This window comes from Arvicanthis niloticus, unplaced genomic scaffold (genome assembly GCF_011762505.2).
Source record: "Arvicanthis niloticus isolate mArvNil1 unplaced genomic scaffold, mArvNil1.pat.X pat_scaffold_378_arrow_ctg1, whole genome shotgun sequence".
NCBI classification, from domain to species: domain Eukaryota; kingdom Metazoa; phylum Chordata; class Mammalia; order Rodentia; family Muridae; genus Arvicanthis; species Arvicanthis niloticus.
In genome coordinates, this window is record NW_023046026.1 from 35,774 (window position 1) to 49,560 (window position 13,787).

Genomic DNA, 13,787 nt, shown 5'->3' on the forward strand with positions numbered 1-13,787 from the left:
GTAGAGCAGAACATTAAACCAGTTTAGACCAGCTATTGATGGAGGTTGTTTGCTGTTGACTTAATGTTTTGAGCCAGTGTGGCCAGCTAGAGGAGGTCATGGTCATGGATGCCACCAAGATAATGGAAAGTAACGTGGAGGGGGGCCAGGACCGTGTGTGCCTGCCACAGGATAGACCAGGTGAATGATCCAGCTCCTGGCAGCAGCTGTGGGGTTCACAGTGAAAATTAGGGGCTCTTTTGATCATGAGTGTCACCTACTAACTGTTGGAACTGATGGAACTCTGTGCAGGGGCACAGGCGAGTTGCCGCCAAGTGCTTTTGGCTGTGTCTTCCCAGGTGTGCTCTGTCACGCTCCGGACTTTGAAAAGGATTATTCAGGCGTGGTTAGCATCTTGGGATCTGCCATTGGACGGGGTTCCTGGTTCCTTTAGTTCCATAGAGAATGAACTGCTACTAATTAGTACTCAGATGCCCAGTGGCTGAGAACCTGCCATTCTAGGCACCTTCCCCACAGTCTTTCCAGAGACTCCAGGATACCATGGCACTGTGGCATGTGCTTCCCCTACCATGATGTCTTTCTGACACAGCCAGAGTGTAGTTAGCTCCACTAGGGGCACTTTATTTCTTTCCTGGCTGGCCTGGAACTCACCTATCTCTGTATGCTGGGAGTGAAGGTACATATTACCACACCCAGCTGAGGTAACTTATTTCATGTGTGTGAGCACACTGGAGCTGTCTTCAGACACACCAGAAGAAGACATCAGACCCCACTGCAGATGGTTGTAAGCCCCCCTGTGGTTGCTGGGAACTGAACTCAGGACCTCTGGAGAGCAGTGTAACTGTAAAGGCAGGTGTGTGCTCTAATGATGTTTAAACAGCAGAGGCTGGTGCTGACAAGCCAGGACAAGACTGTATGGTTAAGTGGATGCTCAGGTCTGACTGTCATCTCTGCTGATTGGTATCAGGTCTGTGTTTTACCAGTGTCACCATTGATACATGCATGGTAGCTGACTGTGTACAGTAAGCACCTCGCTAGGTGACAAGGAATTCTCAGACCCATTATGATCTTGGTGCACTAAATAGGCACTCTACCATAACTCTATGCTAGCATGCCATCACACTGGTTGTAAAATGTCTAAGGTGGGCAACTTATGCTCAGGCTGGGTCAGGGCTGTTCTGAAGCCCAGGTCTCTGCTTTTCCCAGACCACCCCCACTTGGAACCTAGACATTTCGTGGATGAGAAAGCAGTGAGTGAGAACCACAAGGACTACATGTTCCTCCAGTGCATCCTGTTCATCACTGAGGTGAGAGCTACACCGGCCTTTGTTAGGCAGCCTTGGCTGCTGGGGCCCTCTTGCCCAGCCGCCAGCCTCCTCCCAGATCCAGGGAGAACTCTTTGATTGTTAGGTTTGAGTTGGATCTTCACTCTGCTGCCCAAGCTGGCCTTAAATTGATGATAGTCTACCTGCTTCAGCCTCCTGACTGCTTGGGATTCGAAAATAAGCCACCACACTCAGCTCCCATGGGGCTCTTGGGCTGGTGGGTTAATGTAGGTGTTAGCTAGACTTGGTGACCCTGCAGCAGGCCTAAAAGGGTACCATGCATTGTGAGAGGGGTACAGTGAGGGTAGAGGTTATGGACTCAGGCCGAAATCCCTAGAGGAGCTGAAGTGCTGAGAGCAGTTCTGTCTCTGTCCCTCAGCAGTGCTCGAGAGGTGAAAACAAGCAGCCTGTGGTGGCTGTCACTGGGCCCACACCACCGGGCACATTCTAGGACTGGAAGCTCTTGTCTCACTGAGGCAGGATTCCCTATAGTATGGTGCTGGAACATTCCCCAAGATGGCCCAGAGAGTCTGAAAATTCATGGCTTTGGGCCTATGCCTGCTTTCTCTCTCAGTCTCCTGGGCAGGAGCCAGGAGCTCATCAAGGGACCCACAGTATCAGGAGGCGTTAGAACTGCTCATTCTCTCTACATACACCTATCAAGTGTCACCCCAAGTTTGCACAGTCCTCCTGGCTTCTCTTTCCATGCCCCCCTGCATGTTTGCCCTATGGTCTTCTGCTGGATGCTACTCTCTCGGCTCCCTGTTCTCGTTTTCCCTGTTAATAGGGGAAAGCCTAGTTAGCAGCCTTGACTCTAGGTTCCTTCTGGTCAGCATTTGCCTCAGGGTTGTGCCAAGCTCCAGGGGCCAGAGGGGAATGACACATTTTTTCCAAGTCAGCAAATGGAGCCAGGACTGACGGCTGGGCGGCCACTACTTGGTTCTTGGAGATATGCTGCCTTCAGCAGTGTGGCAGACTCAAGGTCAGAATGACTGGGGGCAGCCTGGCTCACTGCCTTGAAAGACAGCTTTGCAGGACTTCAGCATGCGTGAGGGGCTGGGGAGGCTTTAGGGTGAGAGGGAAGGACTGGGTGGGAAGGAGCCACAGATTCTGCAGAGCTTGCTGCTTGAGGCAAAAGCCTAAGCTGTTACTGCTTCCTCTGGCGGCTGGCCAAGCCCCTTGCGTCCCTGTCAATAATTCTAACAAGGAGGCTAGCCAGGCTGGGCTTCAGGGACTAGGGATCGATCTCATGCTAAGATTTAGTGTGTGTGTGTGTGTGTTTGTTTCTGCTGGTATAAAACCCCAAAACCTTTCCCAAAGTTTGGAATGGAGGACCCCATAGAAGGTAGTCCAAATAACCACAAGGAGGCGCTAAAGTGCGCTGAACTCAGGTGGCTTCAGTAATAGAGGTAGGAAGTGGGAGGGATAGCTTTTGGCTGTTGTACACCTTCTCTGCAAAGCTTGTTTTCTCTTGGCTTCAGGCTCTTGGGTCAGTCAAGCTCTGGTTGGTTGCTAGGCACTGTGGTAGCAAGGGCATGCTGCCTGCCTGGGTAGGGCAGTTACAGGGCTCTGCTGCTGCCACTGTTGTTGACAGAGAGACCAATAGATAGATATGGCTACAGATATATAGATATCCCCCACCCCTGCACTTCATGAAGTTGGCAGCTTCTATTTATAACACCCACCCATAAGTGAGTGGTCTCATCCAGACCCCAGGGCACAGAAGCCTACAGGATGTTCAGGGCTTTTGGTCAGGGAGACCTGCAGTTTTTACTGGTCAAACCAAACCCAAGGAAGTTGGGAAGGAAAGCACTTCTTTTTGCTGGGTCTCCTGTCAGGATTGCTTTGATAGCCCTGGGCATGACGACAGAGGAAGCCCACCTTGCCGGGCTCCTACTGCTTCAGGAAATGTAGCCTTGGCGCCTTTAAGAGCCCAGGGCAGGCAGGAAAAGAATTTCAGTTTCAATCTGGCTTCTAAATTTGGAGTTTTGGGAAGGGAGGGATCAGATTTCAGCTGGAAGGGAAGGAGCTGACAGGAAGGCGCTGTGCTGAGCCTCCCCCACCCCGCCCATCCCCCTCAGTTACTGACAGAGGAACCATTTACAAAAGGCCGATTCTCTGGGGAGTGGAGAGGCAGGAACGCAGCGTCTGTGAGTAATTTCCTGCTCAATATGGCTGCTCTGACTCACACGATTCCCCTGGGGTCACTGCGGGACTGCAGTTGCTTGCTTGTTCTCGCTCTTTCTCTTCTCCCTTTGTGGCTAGAATGAGCTGATTTTTAAAAAATTTTTATTCTTTATTTTTTTTTCTTTTGGTCTTCTCATTCCCAATTTCTTTTTTTCCCTCTTTTTTTTTTGTTTTTTTGTTTTTTGGGGGGTTTGTTTGTTTGTTTGTTTTGTCCTTTCTCTGAGTTGAAGACCCTCCTTCTGAAGGACTTGGGACACCTGAGGCCCTGAAGGCCTTGAGGATGCCACGGCCTCTCTAGGAGTATGACTGGCCTACACAACTTGGGCCTGCCTCCAACTCTGCAGCCAGCCAGCCCTTTCTGAATGTCCCTTGCCCTCAGGCAGGGTCTCAACATCTTTTTCTCTGTCCTAGTGTCCTTGCAGAGCTGGCCCTGGAGCCCCTGCTGTGTGGTAAAGCAGCTGGTGATTTACTCAGGGGCTTTGTAGGGGACCCTGTTCCGTAGTTCCAGCCCCCAAGTGTGCAGAGTCAGAGTGGGGAAGGAGAGAGACTGAGGGTGGAGTCTTTGCTGGAGTGTTGGGATAAATCTCAGGAACCTGAGGGCACTGTAAACTTTGGTGCCTGTGGTCAAGGAAAGACTCCACAAATGCCTGGTAGGGAACAGGGCAGGCTTTGGAAACCTCCTGTCCTCAACACTGGGGCGAAACCACTGAAACAGGTTCTCTCATTGGTGATTTTTGCCAGGGGAGAGAGGTAATATGGAAAGATGGCAGCATTTCTAATTTAAATCTAGACATCACCCTTACTGAACTAGAGGCCGGTGGGAGGACGGACGGACAGACCACCAGGTGAAGCCACAGCAGTAAAGTGGCCTGTGATGTCCTTCTGTGAAGAAAGTTTAGGCTGATCCTTTTTCCTGGAACTATCCCCTACCTCAGCCCCACTTTCATGTGTGACTTCTTCTGGAACCTTACACTCACTATGGTCCAAGTCTCTGCTTCCTTGTCAGACTCACTGAGCTTCTCCGTCTTTGTCTGTAGTGTGGGGCTGGACGCTGAGCCCTGCTCCCCAACATAGATGCTGCCTGGAACCTGAAGGGGGCGAGGAGGGTGTGCTGAACTGCATGCCTGATAAGTACAACTGTGCCGGCCTGGCGCTCTAACTGGCAGATGTAGTCAGGGCACAGGCTTCCCTGCCCTGTTCCGGGCTGAGACTCTGATGCCCCAGGAACTGCACTGCACTGCGAGAGTGCAGGAACTGCAGTGTTGGGCTCGCTCTCCTGTGCCCGCTCATCTTGCTGCTGTGGCTTTTCCCCCCGCCCTACTCTTGACTTTGCTAAACAAACTTCTCCTGTACTGATCTGGAGCCTCCCTATCTACCGTGCAGAGGGCCAGATGCATCAGAGCCCACCATGGTCCCTTTCCTGTCCTCCTGGCAGGTACAGGCCAAGCACCTTACAGAGTGGGGAAGGGAGCCTGGCTGCTATCTGGATAGCAGCACATTCTGCTCTCCCAGGGTGGAGATTGTCTCTTCCTAGGGTTGCTAAATTTGATAGGTATTAGGAATGGAGCTTCTGTTTTGTCTGTGTGAAAGAGGTAGTAAGCAGAGGATGGGGGTGGGTGAAAGAGGTTTATATTTTTTGCAGCAGCCCTTGTAGGCCAAGCCCGTGTGTGTGTGTGTGTGTGTGTGTGTGTGTGTGTGTGTGTGTGTGTGTCTGTCTCCTCTGCCTCTCTAGTTCCTGGACTTCTTTTCCAGATGAAGACCGGCCCCTTTGCAGAGCACTCCAACCAGCTGTGGAACATCAGTGCTGTCCCCTCCTGGTCTAAAGTGAACCAGGGCCTCATTCGCATGTATAAGGCAGAGGTGAGTGGGGTCTGGCCAGCCTGCCTGCCCCTGATGACACTTGGTCCTGGGGCCGAACTCAGGACTTCTGATTCTTCATCACATTGTTTTGCTCTGGCTCTTGGCCAGCTGTCTGAAACCTGGGGCCCTCAGAACCTGATGGATAGGCAGAGAGCCCAGCTCATTTCTTCATAGCCTGTGCTGCTGGAGAAGTTAGGGGCTCTCTCTCCCTGTCAGGAGGCAAAGCTCTGATAACCTTAGTGCCTCTCACAGTGACTAGGACATCAAACATGGGACAGGGTAGGTGGTCTTTTCTGCTTCCAGCTCATAACTGCTGCTGGGAAGGATGTTGGGCTGGGAAGCTCCCTGCTGAAAGGTGCCTACCTTCCTAGGGACTCCATACTCTCCACAGAAGGGAGAGTATGCCCTTCCTACCTGTTTGCCTGGCCCCTCCAGTATCTAGAGCTACTTGACTTTGGCCTTTTTGGGCTGTGAGATCCAAACGTGTCTCTCCCACTCCCGCCCCACCCCAGCATGTGCTGACAGCCTCAGTGTTGCCCTGGAGCAGCCTCTCTCTGATTCTGAGAGGAGTCTCATTCACAGATCTCAGAGCTCACCCCATCCACCCTCAGAGGTGGGACCATGAGGAAGGGACAGCTGGATTTGGTAGTGCAGATATTTCCCACTGGCCTGGCACACTTGGATTTGGCCCTGACAGGGTTAATAAAGCATGATCTACCAGGTTTGGGCTTGGGCCTGGCTAGCTTTTTCTGTTCTCTCCTGGATCCTCTTCCTCTAGATTCACATCCTGTGTTTAGGCTTCAGCCCACACACCTCTGTCATCTGGGAGGCCATTCCTGGAGCTGCCCAGACCTCTTCCTGCTCTACAGGCCGGCCCCAGCACCCTGGCACCACCTACCCTTGGTCCTTGTCTCCACAGCCTTACTTCTGCTGACCCCCAGAGGGTCAGCTAGGAGGGTGTACAGCACTCCCACATCAAAGGCAGGACTCCAGTACCTCCTTGCTTAGAGTCCAAAACTCTGTCCCCCTTTCAGCAGCAGCAGACCTGCAGGCTGCGGGAGGGAAGAGCATACAAGGTACAGGCCTTGGAAGCCATGACCTAAGCCTTAGGGCCTAGAGGCGATGCTGCGTGTCCCTGCAGTTGTCGACTGAGGATGTGTGACTAAAGACTGGACATCTCACCTGGTGCACGCCACAAGTGGGAGCTGGCTCATGCCAGGCTGGGTTTACAGGCTAATTGTGCCACCCGCAGATAGCCATGAGCGTCTTAAGGCTGTGTAGCACCCAGTCTTTTGTTTTTGTTTTGTTTTTTGAGACAGTTTCTCTGTGTAGCCCTGGCTGTCCTGGTACTCACTCTGTAGACCAAGCTGGCCTCAAACTCAGAAATCCACCTGCCTCCGCCTCCCAGGTGTCGGGATTAAAGGTGTGCGCCACCACCTCCAGGCAGTATACCCAGTTGTCACTGGTGCTCTTCATCTCTAATCCCTGAGTATAGGGCACCATAAGCCCTGCTCAGAGGGCCCAGGAAAGAACCTACTTTTTCAGCCTAGTTCTCCATCCACAGGGAAGACCCCTGAGCTGCCAGCGGGAGTCTGACCAGGCATGGCAGTAGGCAGCCTCAGGATATGCAGTTAAGCTGTTGAAGGTCCCTGACCTGGTGTTTTGAAGAGAAGTACCAGGGGCTTGCTTTCTGGGCCTTGTGTGACGGGGATCTCTCTATAAGGGAGGCTATCACCATAACTGGACTTCTTGAATACCCAGCCTGGACTCTGTGCTAGGTCAGGAGGTGCCAGGTTTCTAAAGCCCAGGACCAATTGCTGGACTGGAGAAAAACCCTCCTGGATGCTTCTGTTGCCCTGGAGCCTTGGACTTTCTCCACCCCAGCCGCTTCCTACCAATGTAGCTCATGCTTGTCCTGTAACAGGGCCCTTCCCCCCACTTGCCTTTCTGGCTTTTCTTCTGTGAGAGCCTGAGGCAGGTTGACCTTTGACCTTTTCTGGAATTCCAGGCCCTGGGGGTGGGGGTGCCTTCCAAACTCCCACCACTTCCTGATGACCTAAGCACCGGCAGCTGCCTTGCCTCGGGCCTGGACATGCTGCTCCTCCCCCAGGACAGACTGCACCTCCTTCTCCCCACTTTGCTCAGGCCTGGCCCTATACTAGAGTCGAGTCTCTCTCTGTCCTACTTGCTCCTACATGTGTCCCTACTTCTTCTGAAGCCGCCTTCTGGGGTGAGGGAAGGTGAGCCCATCAGGTTAGTCCTTTGACACAGGTAGCCAGGCCCTCATCTCTGAGGCCCTAAGTCTCCTCCTACAGGTCCTGAGCACACCGAGGGTTTTTTAGGAGGCCAGCCTCACACCCTGGCTAAGGCTACTGGCTGGGAGACAGAACAAGCCAGTAACAGGCAAAGATACATAGTCTGTGGGCTTAGGCTGCCAGGGGTCTGAATGGGCTCAAGGAGTCCCCACTCCTTTGCCTGCCATCAGTGTTATTGCCACGAGCTCCAGAGCTCCACGGGGCTGTGCCAGGGTAGGGCAGGGGTGTCAGCCCACTCCTATTGTCTCACTCTGAAGTGTCCTTGAGATGTCCTTTGAGGCCAAAGACTACAGAAAGTAGTCCCTAACCTCTTCACAGTTGTCGTCAGATGTCCCGATCCAACTAGGGTCAGGCTTGGGCTGGGGGTTGTGCTTGGGCTTTTTGCCGTTTCTTAGGGCTCACTTCCCTTCTGGGTCAAGTGGTGTCTCCCAGCTCCCTGTCTTGGCTTCTACTGTGTATGAGTGCCTTTGAATGGGAGGTGGGGATGAGGTGAAGGTAAAAAAGACCACCTTCCTCCTAGGCCAGGGGCTGCTCTGACTGGGTGCTCTTGAGCACTGGTGGATTCCCACAGAGGTGGCTGCAGTCAGAAACCTCATGTGTGTCTGGGTCCCTGGGGATGTAAGAGGCACGACAGGCCTCACCTCCCTGGTTTTCCCCTCCTTTCTCAGTGCCTGGAGAAGTTCCCTGTGATCCAGCACTTCAAGTTCGGGAGCCTGCTGCCCATCCATCCAGTCACATCAGGCTAGGAGAGGCTGAGCTACCAGAGCCACCCTGGCCAGGTTCCTGTGCCCACTCTGACCCAGCACCCCTCCCGCCCACCTTCTGTTCTTTCTGTTTGATGAGAGGCTGTTTACTGAGATGGGTGCTAAGCAGGGCCCAAGTTGGGGGAATTGACTAAAGTATGGCCAGTTTTTGACTGTCTGTCTGGTGGACAAGCAAGAAGAGAGGGACTTGGATGTGGTCCCGGGCCCTGCCCATCCCCGTGCTCCTGCTTCCTTTCCCTCCTGCCCTGGCCCATGTGGAGGAGACAAGGACATCCTGTCCTCCCAGTGCTTTCCCTTTCCTCCCCATGAATGTGATGTCTCCAGGGGCGGGCGAGTGGGCGGTTTCCTGCCAGCCATGTTCCACTGGGTATCTGCTATGGGGCTGGAGGGTCAGGCTGCCATCAGCTGTGGGGAGGGTTGGGGTTGGGGGGATGGCTGTGTAGGGGCCGTGGATGATGAGGCTGGTCTTCTCAAAGTACCATCCTAGGCCCTGGGGGACCTGTGTCCATCCTCGTGCTGGCTTTTGTTCCCTGGCCCTTGGCTTTGCTAGGTCTCCTGACTGTTAACATAACATTCCCCTTCCTGGGGATAGCCTAGCTATGGAAGCTGTCCTGGGCTCCTGGGAAAGCCCATTGCTTGGGTGAGATTTGACTTTCCAGAACTGTCAAGCAGGGAGAGGTAGAGACCCAGGGAGGCAATAGGACTGTTGTGTCTGTGGAGAACCTAGTTTCCTCCAGTCAGTCTCAGGCCTACTGATTCTGCTGCCTCCTACGTGCTTTGAGTGGTCTTGAGCTTCACCTGAGGCCCTTGGCTTGCTGCTCTGCTCCCTTGGGTCAGTTCGTGGCTTGTGTAGGAGAGCAAAGAAAGCAGCAGCCCTCTTCTCCCGCTTCCCTTTGTGAGATGAGGTAAGTGTTGCCTGGGCCTGGGCATACACTCAGAATGGGTAGGGCTGCTAAGGGGACCTAGCCACAGTCCCCTGCTTTCTCCCAGCTTGTGGCTGAGCTGGTACCTGCAGGCTTCCCTGGCCTACTTGGGCGTGCCCACTTAGCTTTTGTGGAGTGGACACTGAGAAGCACAACCCAGGGGCTTGGCCAGGGGTTAGCTATGATCTGGGTAGAGCTGGGACTGAAGTCATCAGAGTCTCGGGCAATTTCCCAGGAAAGGCCCAGTGCCAGCCTTCCTTCCAGGGTCAGGCCACGGCCTTTCTGGCTCCCTTCCCTGTCCCTGGGTCCCCAGCCCCGCGCCTTCCTTGCTGTTTGGATTAAAGCCTCTGTTTTACACCTGTCCCCTGTGTGACACATCTTTTCCTGACACGTCTGAGTGGCTGTCCCCTAGCAGGTCTCCTTACCAGTTGACTTTCTGGGGATGGCATATGTGACAACGACTAATGCAGACCACAGGGTTCAAATCCTGACCATCCCCTGCTCACTCCTAACAGCAAAGTTGTGGGTAAGTTTCTGAGCTACTCTGAACCCCAGCACCCTCATCTAGAAAATGGGTACAATCACAAGTGGCACTGGTGACCCTGAGTCTAGGCCTGGTTCAGAGCACATGCTGTGTTGTCACTGATGTGTGTGTACCTCCTGAGCCTGCTAGGCATGGGTCCTAGACCTGGCATGTGCTAAGCAGGAACCAAATGTCAGCCCAAAGATGAGGCTGACATTGAAAGTTGCATCCGCAGTTGTTAGATGGAGGCCTCTCTGTCCTTAGCCCACCTTCTGGTCTGTTATGCTAGGGCTGAGTTGAACCACGTCTTCCTAGACAGCAGGCAGTCCCAAGAGGAGGCAAGGAGGAGCCTTTCTGCTGTTCTGGAGGCTTTGCACAAAGGCAGGAGGAGGAGCCGCAGCTCAGTCACTGTGCTCTTCCTCTGGACATCCTTGGTTACCCAAAGCCATGTCTCCAGTGTCCAGCACACTTGAATTCAGACTCAAGGCCAACTGCTTACAATAGAGGGGGTCTGTGATGGCTGACTTGACTTGCTCTGAGCTCCAGTTTCTTGATCTGAAACCCAGGCATCATGATGCACTGCGGTCTAGCACGGTGGGTCGCAGCTTCCTACTGTGTGCTCCTTTCCAGTCACAAGGCCATTCTCGTTGCTGCTTCATCACTGTAATTTTGCTGTTAGGAATTGTAATGTAAATATCTGTGTTTTCCAGTGGTCTTAGGTGGCCCTGTGAAAGTATCCTTTAGCCTCCAAAGGGTTGTGACCCCAGATTGAGAACCACTGGTCTGGAGGATTAATCGTTTCACAGGCAGTAGCTGTGTATTTGTGGCCACAGTGAACTAGAAAAGAACAGTAGTTAGTGAATTGTAATTAAGAAATTAAGTTTTGATACTATGTCTTAGTTGGGGTTTTAGTCTGTGGAAAGACACCATGACCACAGCAACTTTTATAAAGGAAAATGTTTAATTGAGCTTGGCTTAGTTTCAGAGGTTTAGTCATTGGTGCTGGCTTCTAAGTTCAGAGGTTTCATGCTTTATCTTCATGGCAGGAAGCATGGCAGCAGGCAGGCAGACATGGTGCTGGAGAAGGAGCTGAGAGTTCTACATCTGCATCAGCAGGCAGCAAGAAGAGGGTCACTGGGCCTGGCTTGAGGTTCTGAAACCTCACAGCCCACCCCCACTGATACATTTCCTCCAACAAGTCCACAGCTCCTAATATTGCTACTCCCTGTGTGCCTGTGGGGGCCATTTTCATGCAGACTGCCACACTATGACTCAGGGTTTTCTATAAAGCTAATTCCTGAGAGCAGTGCAGTCGTGTTTCGTGGTCTAGAACCGTCTTCTAGTGTTATCTACCCATGGGCAACTGCACTTAGGTGCACACATTCACACCCAGATGTGTATGATTAAAAATAAGGGCTGGGGGGATGAAGAGGTGGATCAGTGGTACAGAGAACTGGCTGCTCTTCCAGAGGACCCAGGGTCAGTTTCCAGTACACACATGGCAGCTCACAACTGTCTGACTCCAGTTCCAGGGAATCCAACACCATCACACATGCATACAGGCAATAAGTAAGCATGTAAACAATTGAATACATGAGGCTGGGCCTGGAGAGGGCTCAGCCTAAGGTCCAGAAGCTTCAGCATCAGGTTTGGCTCCCAGCACCTACAAGGGCTCACATTTGGAACTCCAGTTCCAGGGCATCTGATACCCTCTTTGGCCTCCACATGCAGTGCATGCGTGTAACACACAAACATACGTGCACGTGAAGCACTCATACACATAATAACTTTTCAAATAAAAGTAAGAGGCCAGAGAGATGGCTCAGTGTTTAAAGTCACTTGCTAATTTCACAGAGGACCTGTATTCAGTTCCTAGCATCTACACAGTGGCTCATAAATTTCTTGAGTTTCAGGGTGATCCAGTGCCCTCTTCTGGCCTCCAAGGGTACTACGCAGGTGTGCTTACATGCAGACAAAGCACAAACTTGTTTTTTGAGACAGGCTCTTTCCATAGCACTGGCTGGCCTCAAACTCACAGACTTGCTTGCTTCTTGTCTGTTGAGTGCTGGGATTAAAGTGTACCATCATGCTCAGCCTTCAAAATAAACAGACCTTCAAAATAAAATCTTTTTGTGTATGTGTATGGGGTAGTTTCAGACAGGGTTTCTCTGTGTAGCCCTGGCTGTCCTGGAACTCACTCTGTAGACCAGGCTGGCCTCAAACTCAGAGATCCGCCTGCTTCTGCTTCCTGAGTGCTAGAATCTAAGGCGTGTGCCACCACCGCCCGGCAGAACTTTAAATCTCATTTTTAAAAATTTATTGAGACTGTCTCACGTATCTCAGGCTGCTTCAGATTTGATAAGTTGCTGAAGAAAACCTTGACGAACTCTTGATCATCCCATGTCTGGCCACTCAGTGTTGGAATTAGAAGCATGCACCGCCATACGCAGTTGTGGAGGTGCAGGAGACAACGGGGTTTTGTGCATGTTAGGCAAATGGTCTGCCCACTGAGCCACCACACCTCCAGTTGAAAGTCTCGTGATACTTTTATGTTTACAGTTGAGTGTGCATGAGTAGATAGATACCTTGAAGGAAATGGAGGTAAGTCCTCAGGGGAGGTAACCATGGTGTTGCTGTAGGCTCCAGGAGTTTGGGGTTTGGTTTTAGTTTGAAGTGTAAGAATCCTGATTGGGAGTCAGAAGCTGTGTTTGGCCCAAGGATAGGGTTGGCTGTGCAGTAATCCAGTCGAGTGAGGGAAGGAAGTTGTTGGCTTGCATAGCTCGACTGTTCCCGGTGGGAGGAGAAGGGAGTACCCAAGGTAATGTATACCTTCTAAAAGTGTGGGGAGGAGGTGCCGAGTCCCTGCTCCAACACTGGGTGAGGCAATCAGAGCAGTTGGCATCGAGATCAGATATAGTCAGCAGACCCTTGCCAAGTGTGAGTAGTGCCCGAGGAGAGGCGGGGGAGAAGGCTTTGGTGGCAGAGCAATGGCCTTCACCCTTGCTGAGGACTGCTTCCCTGTAGCAAAGGCAAGGACTGGGGGTGGGGACCTGAGGACTGGGAGCAGGAAGGTGAGATTGCCGGGCCCTGGGCAGTAAGCCCACAACTCACAGTGATTACTAGCCAGTCTAAGAGCTTCCTGAATCAGGTTGGTCAGCGCTTTCAGAGGAAGGAGGGATGTGCAGCACGGCCGTGTGTACTCATGCTACCCTGAACACCACAGCCTGTCTGCCTGTAGGATAGAAGAACCTGTGGGTGGTTGAGACTGGAGGCCATGAGATTCATCATAGGTGATGCTGGAGAGCAGAGGAGAGATGGAGTCAACCCTTGAGGCCATGGGCAGTCTTACCCAGGTAGCTAGCGGGTCCTTGTCTACAAGAGGGTGCTGTCTGCTGGGTTGTACCAGGCTTACCTGAGCAAGGAATGTGAGGCACGGTTATCAGCTGCCTCAGGGCATAAGGGTATTAGAGCCCTGTGGACGTGAGTGGGTGGGAGGTACAGGTACAGTCATACCTTGGAGATGGATGAGAGGTTTCATACTGCCCATCCATACTGGACCCATGAAGGATGCCTGCCATGCTGCCATGCCATGCTCTCAGTGGATGGCCATGTCTCTGCTCACCATCCTAAGCTAAATGGACCTTGACAACAAGCTGGATTATGCATTTTGTGTTTGAGAGTCTATGTGTCAGCCTGGTTGCTCCAGGGAGGTGATGGGAAGGAGCCCGTTCTTAGGAGAGAATCCTGCAGGAAAAACAAACCTGGGGGCATGGTTGTTCCCAACATAGGTTTTGTTTCAGTTTTACATGACAAGACAGAGTTTCTCTGTGTAGCCCTGCTTGTCCTCACTCTAGACCAGGCTGGCCTTGAACTCACAGAGATCCTCCTGC

General features: G+C 52.4%; 1 protein-coding gene across 3 annotated transcripts in view; it reads left to right on the top strand.

Annotated features, from left to right (window-relative positions):
- Positions 1–9,736, top strand: part of LOC117701986 (serine/threonine-protein phosphatase 2A activator) — a 31,188-nt gene extending 21,452 nt beyond the window's left edge. For 2 of the 3 annotated variants that reach the window (XM_034493381.2, XM_076706361.1), the window contains exons 8-10: positions 1,207–1,307; positions 5,265–5,372; positions 8,356–9,736. In XM_034493381.2, the coding sequence (XP_034349272.1) occupies positions 1,207–1,307; positions 5,265–5,372; positions 8,356–8,433 (287 nt within the window). In that variant the 3' untranslated portion in view covers positions 8,434–9,736. Of the gene's footprint in view, positions 1–1,206; positions 1,308–5,264; positions 5,373–8,355 lie in introns of those variants that run through there. The other variant, XM_034493382.2, reaches the window with a different exon arrangement.
- The last annotated feature ends 4,051 nt before the right edge of the window (positions 9,737–13,787 follow it).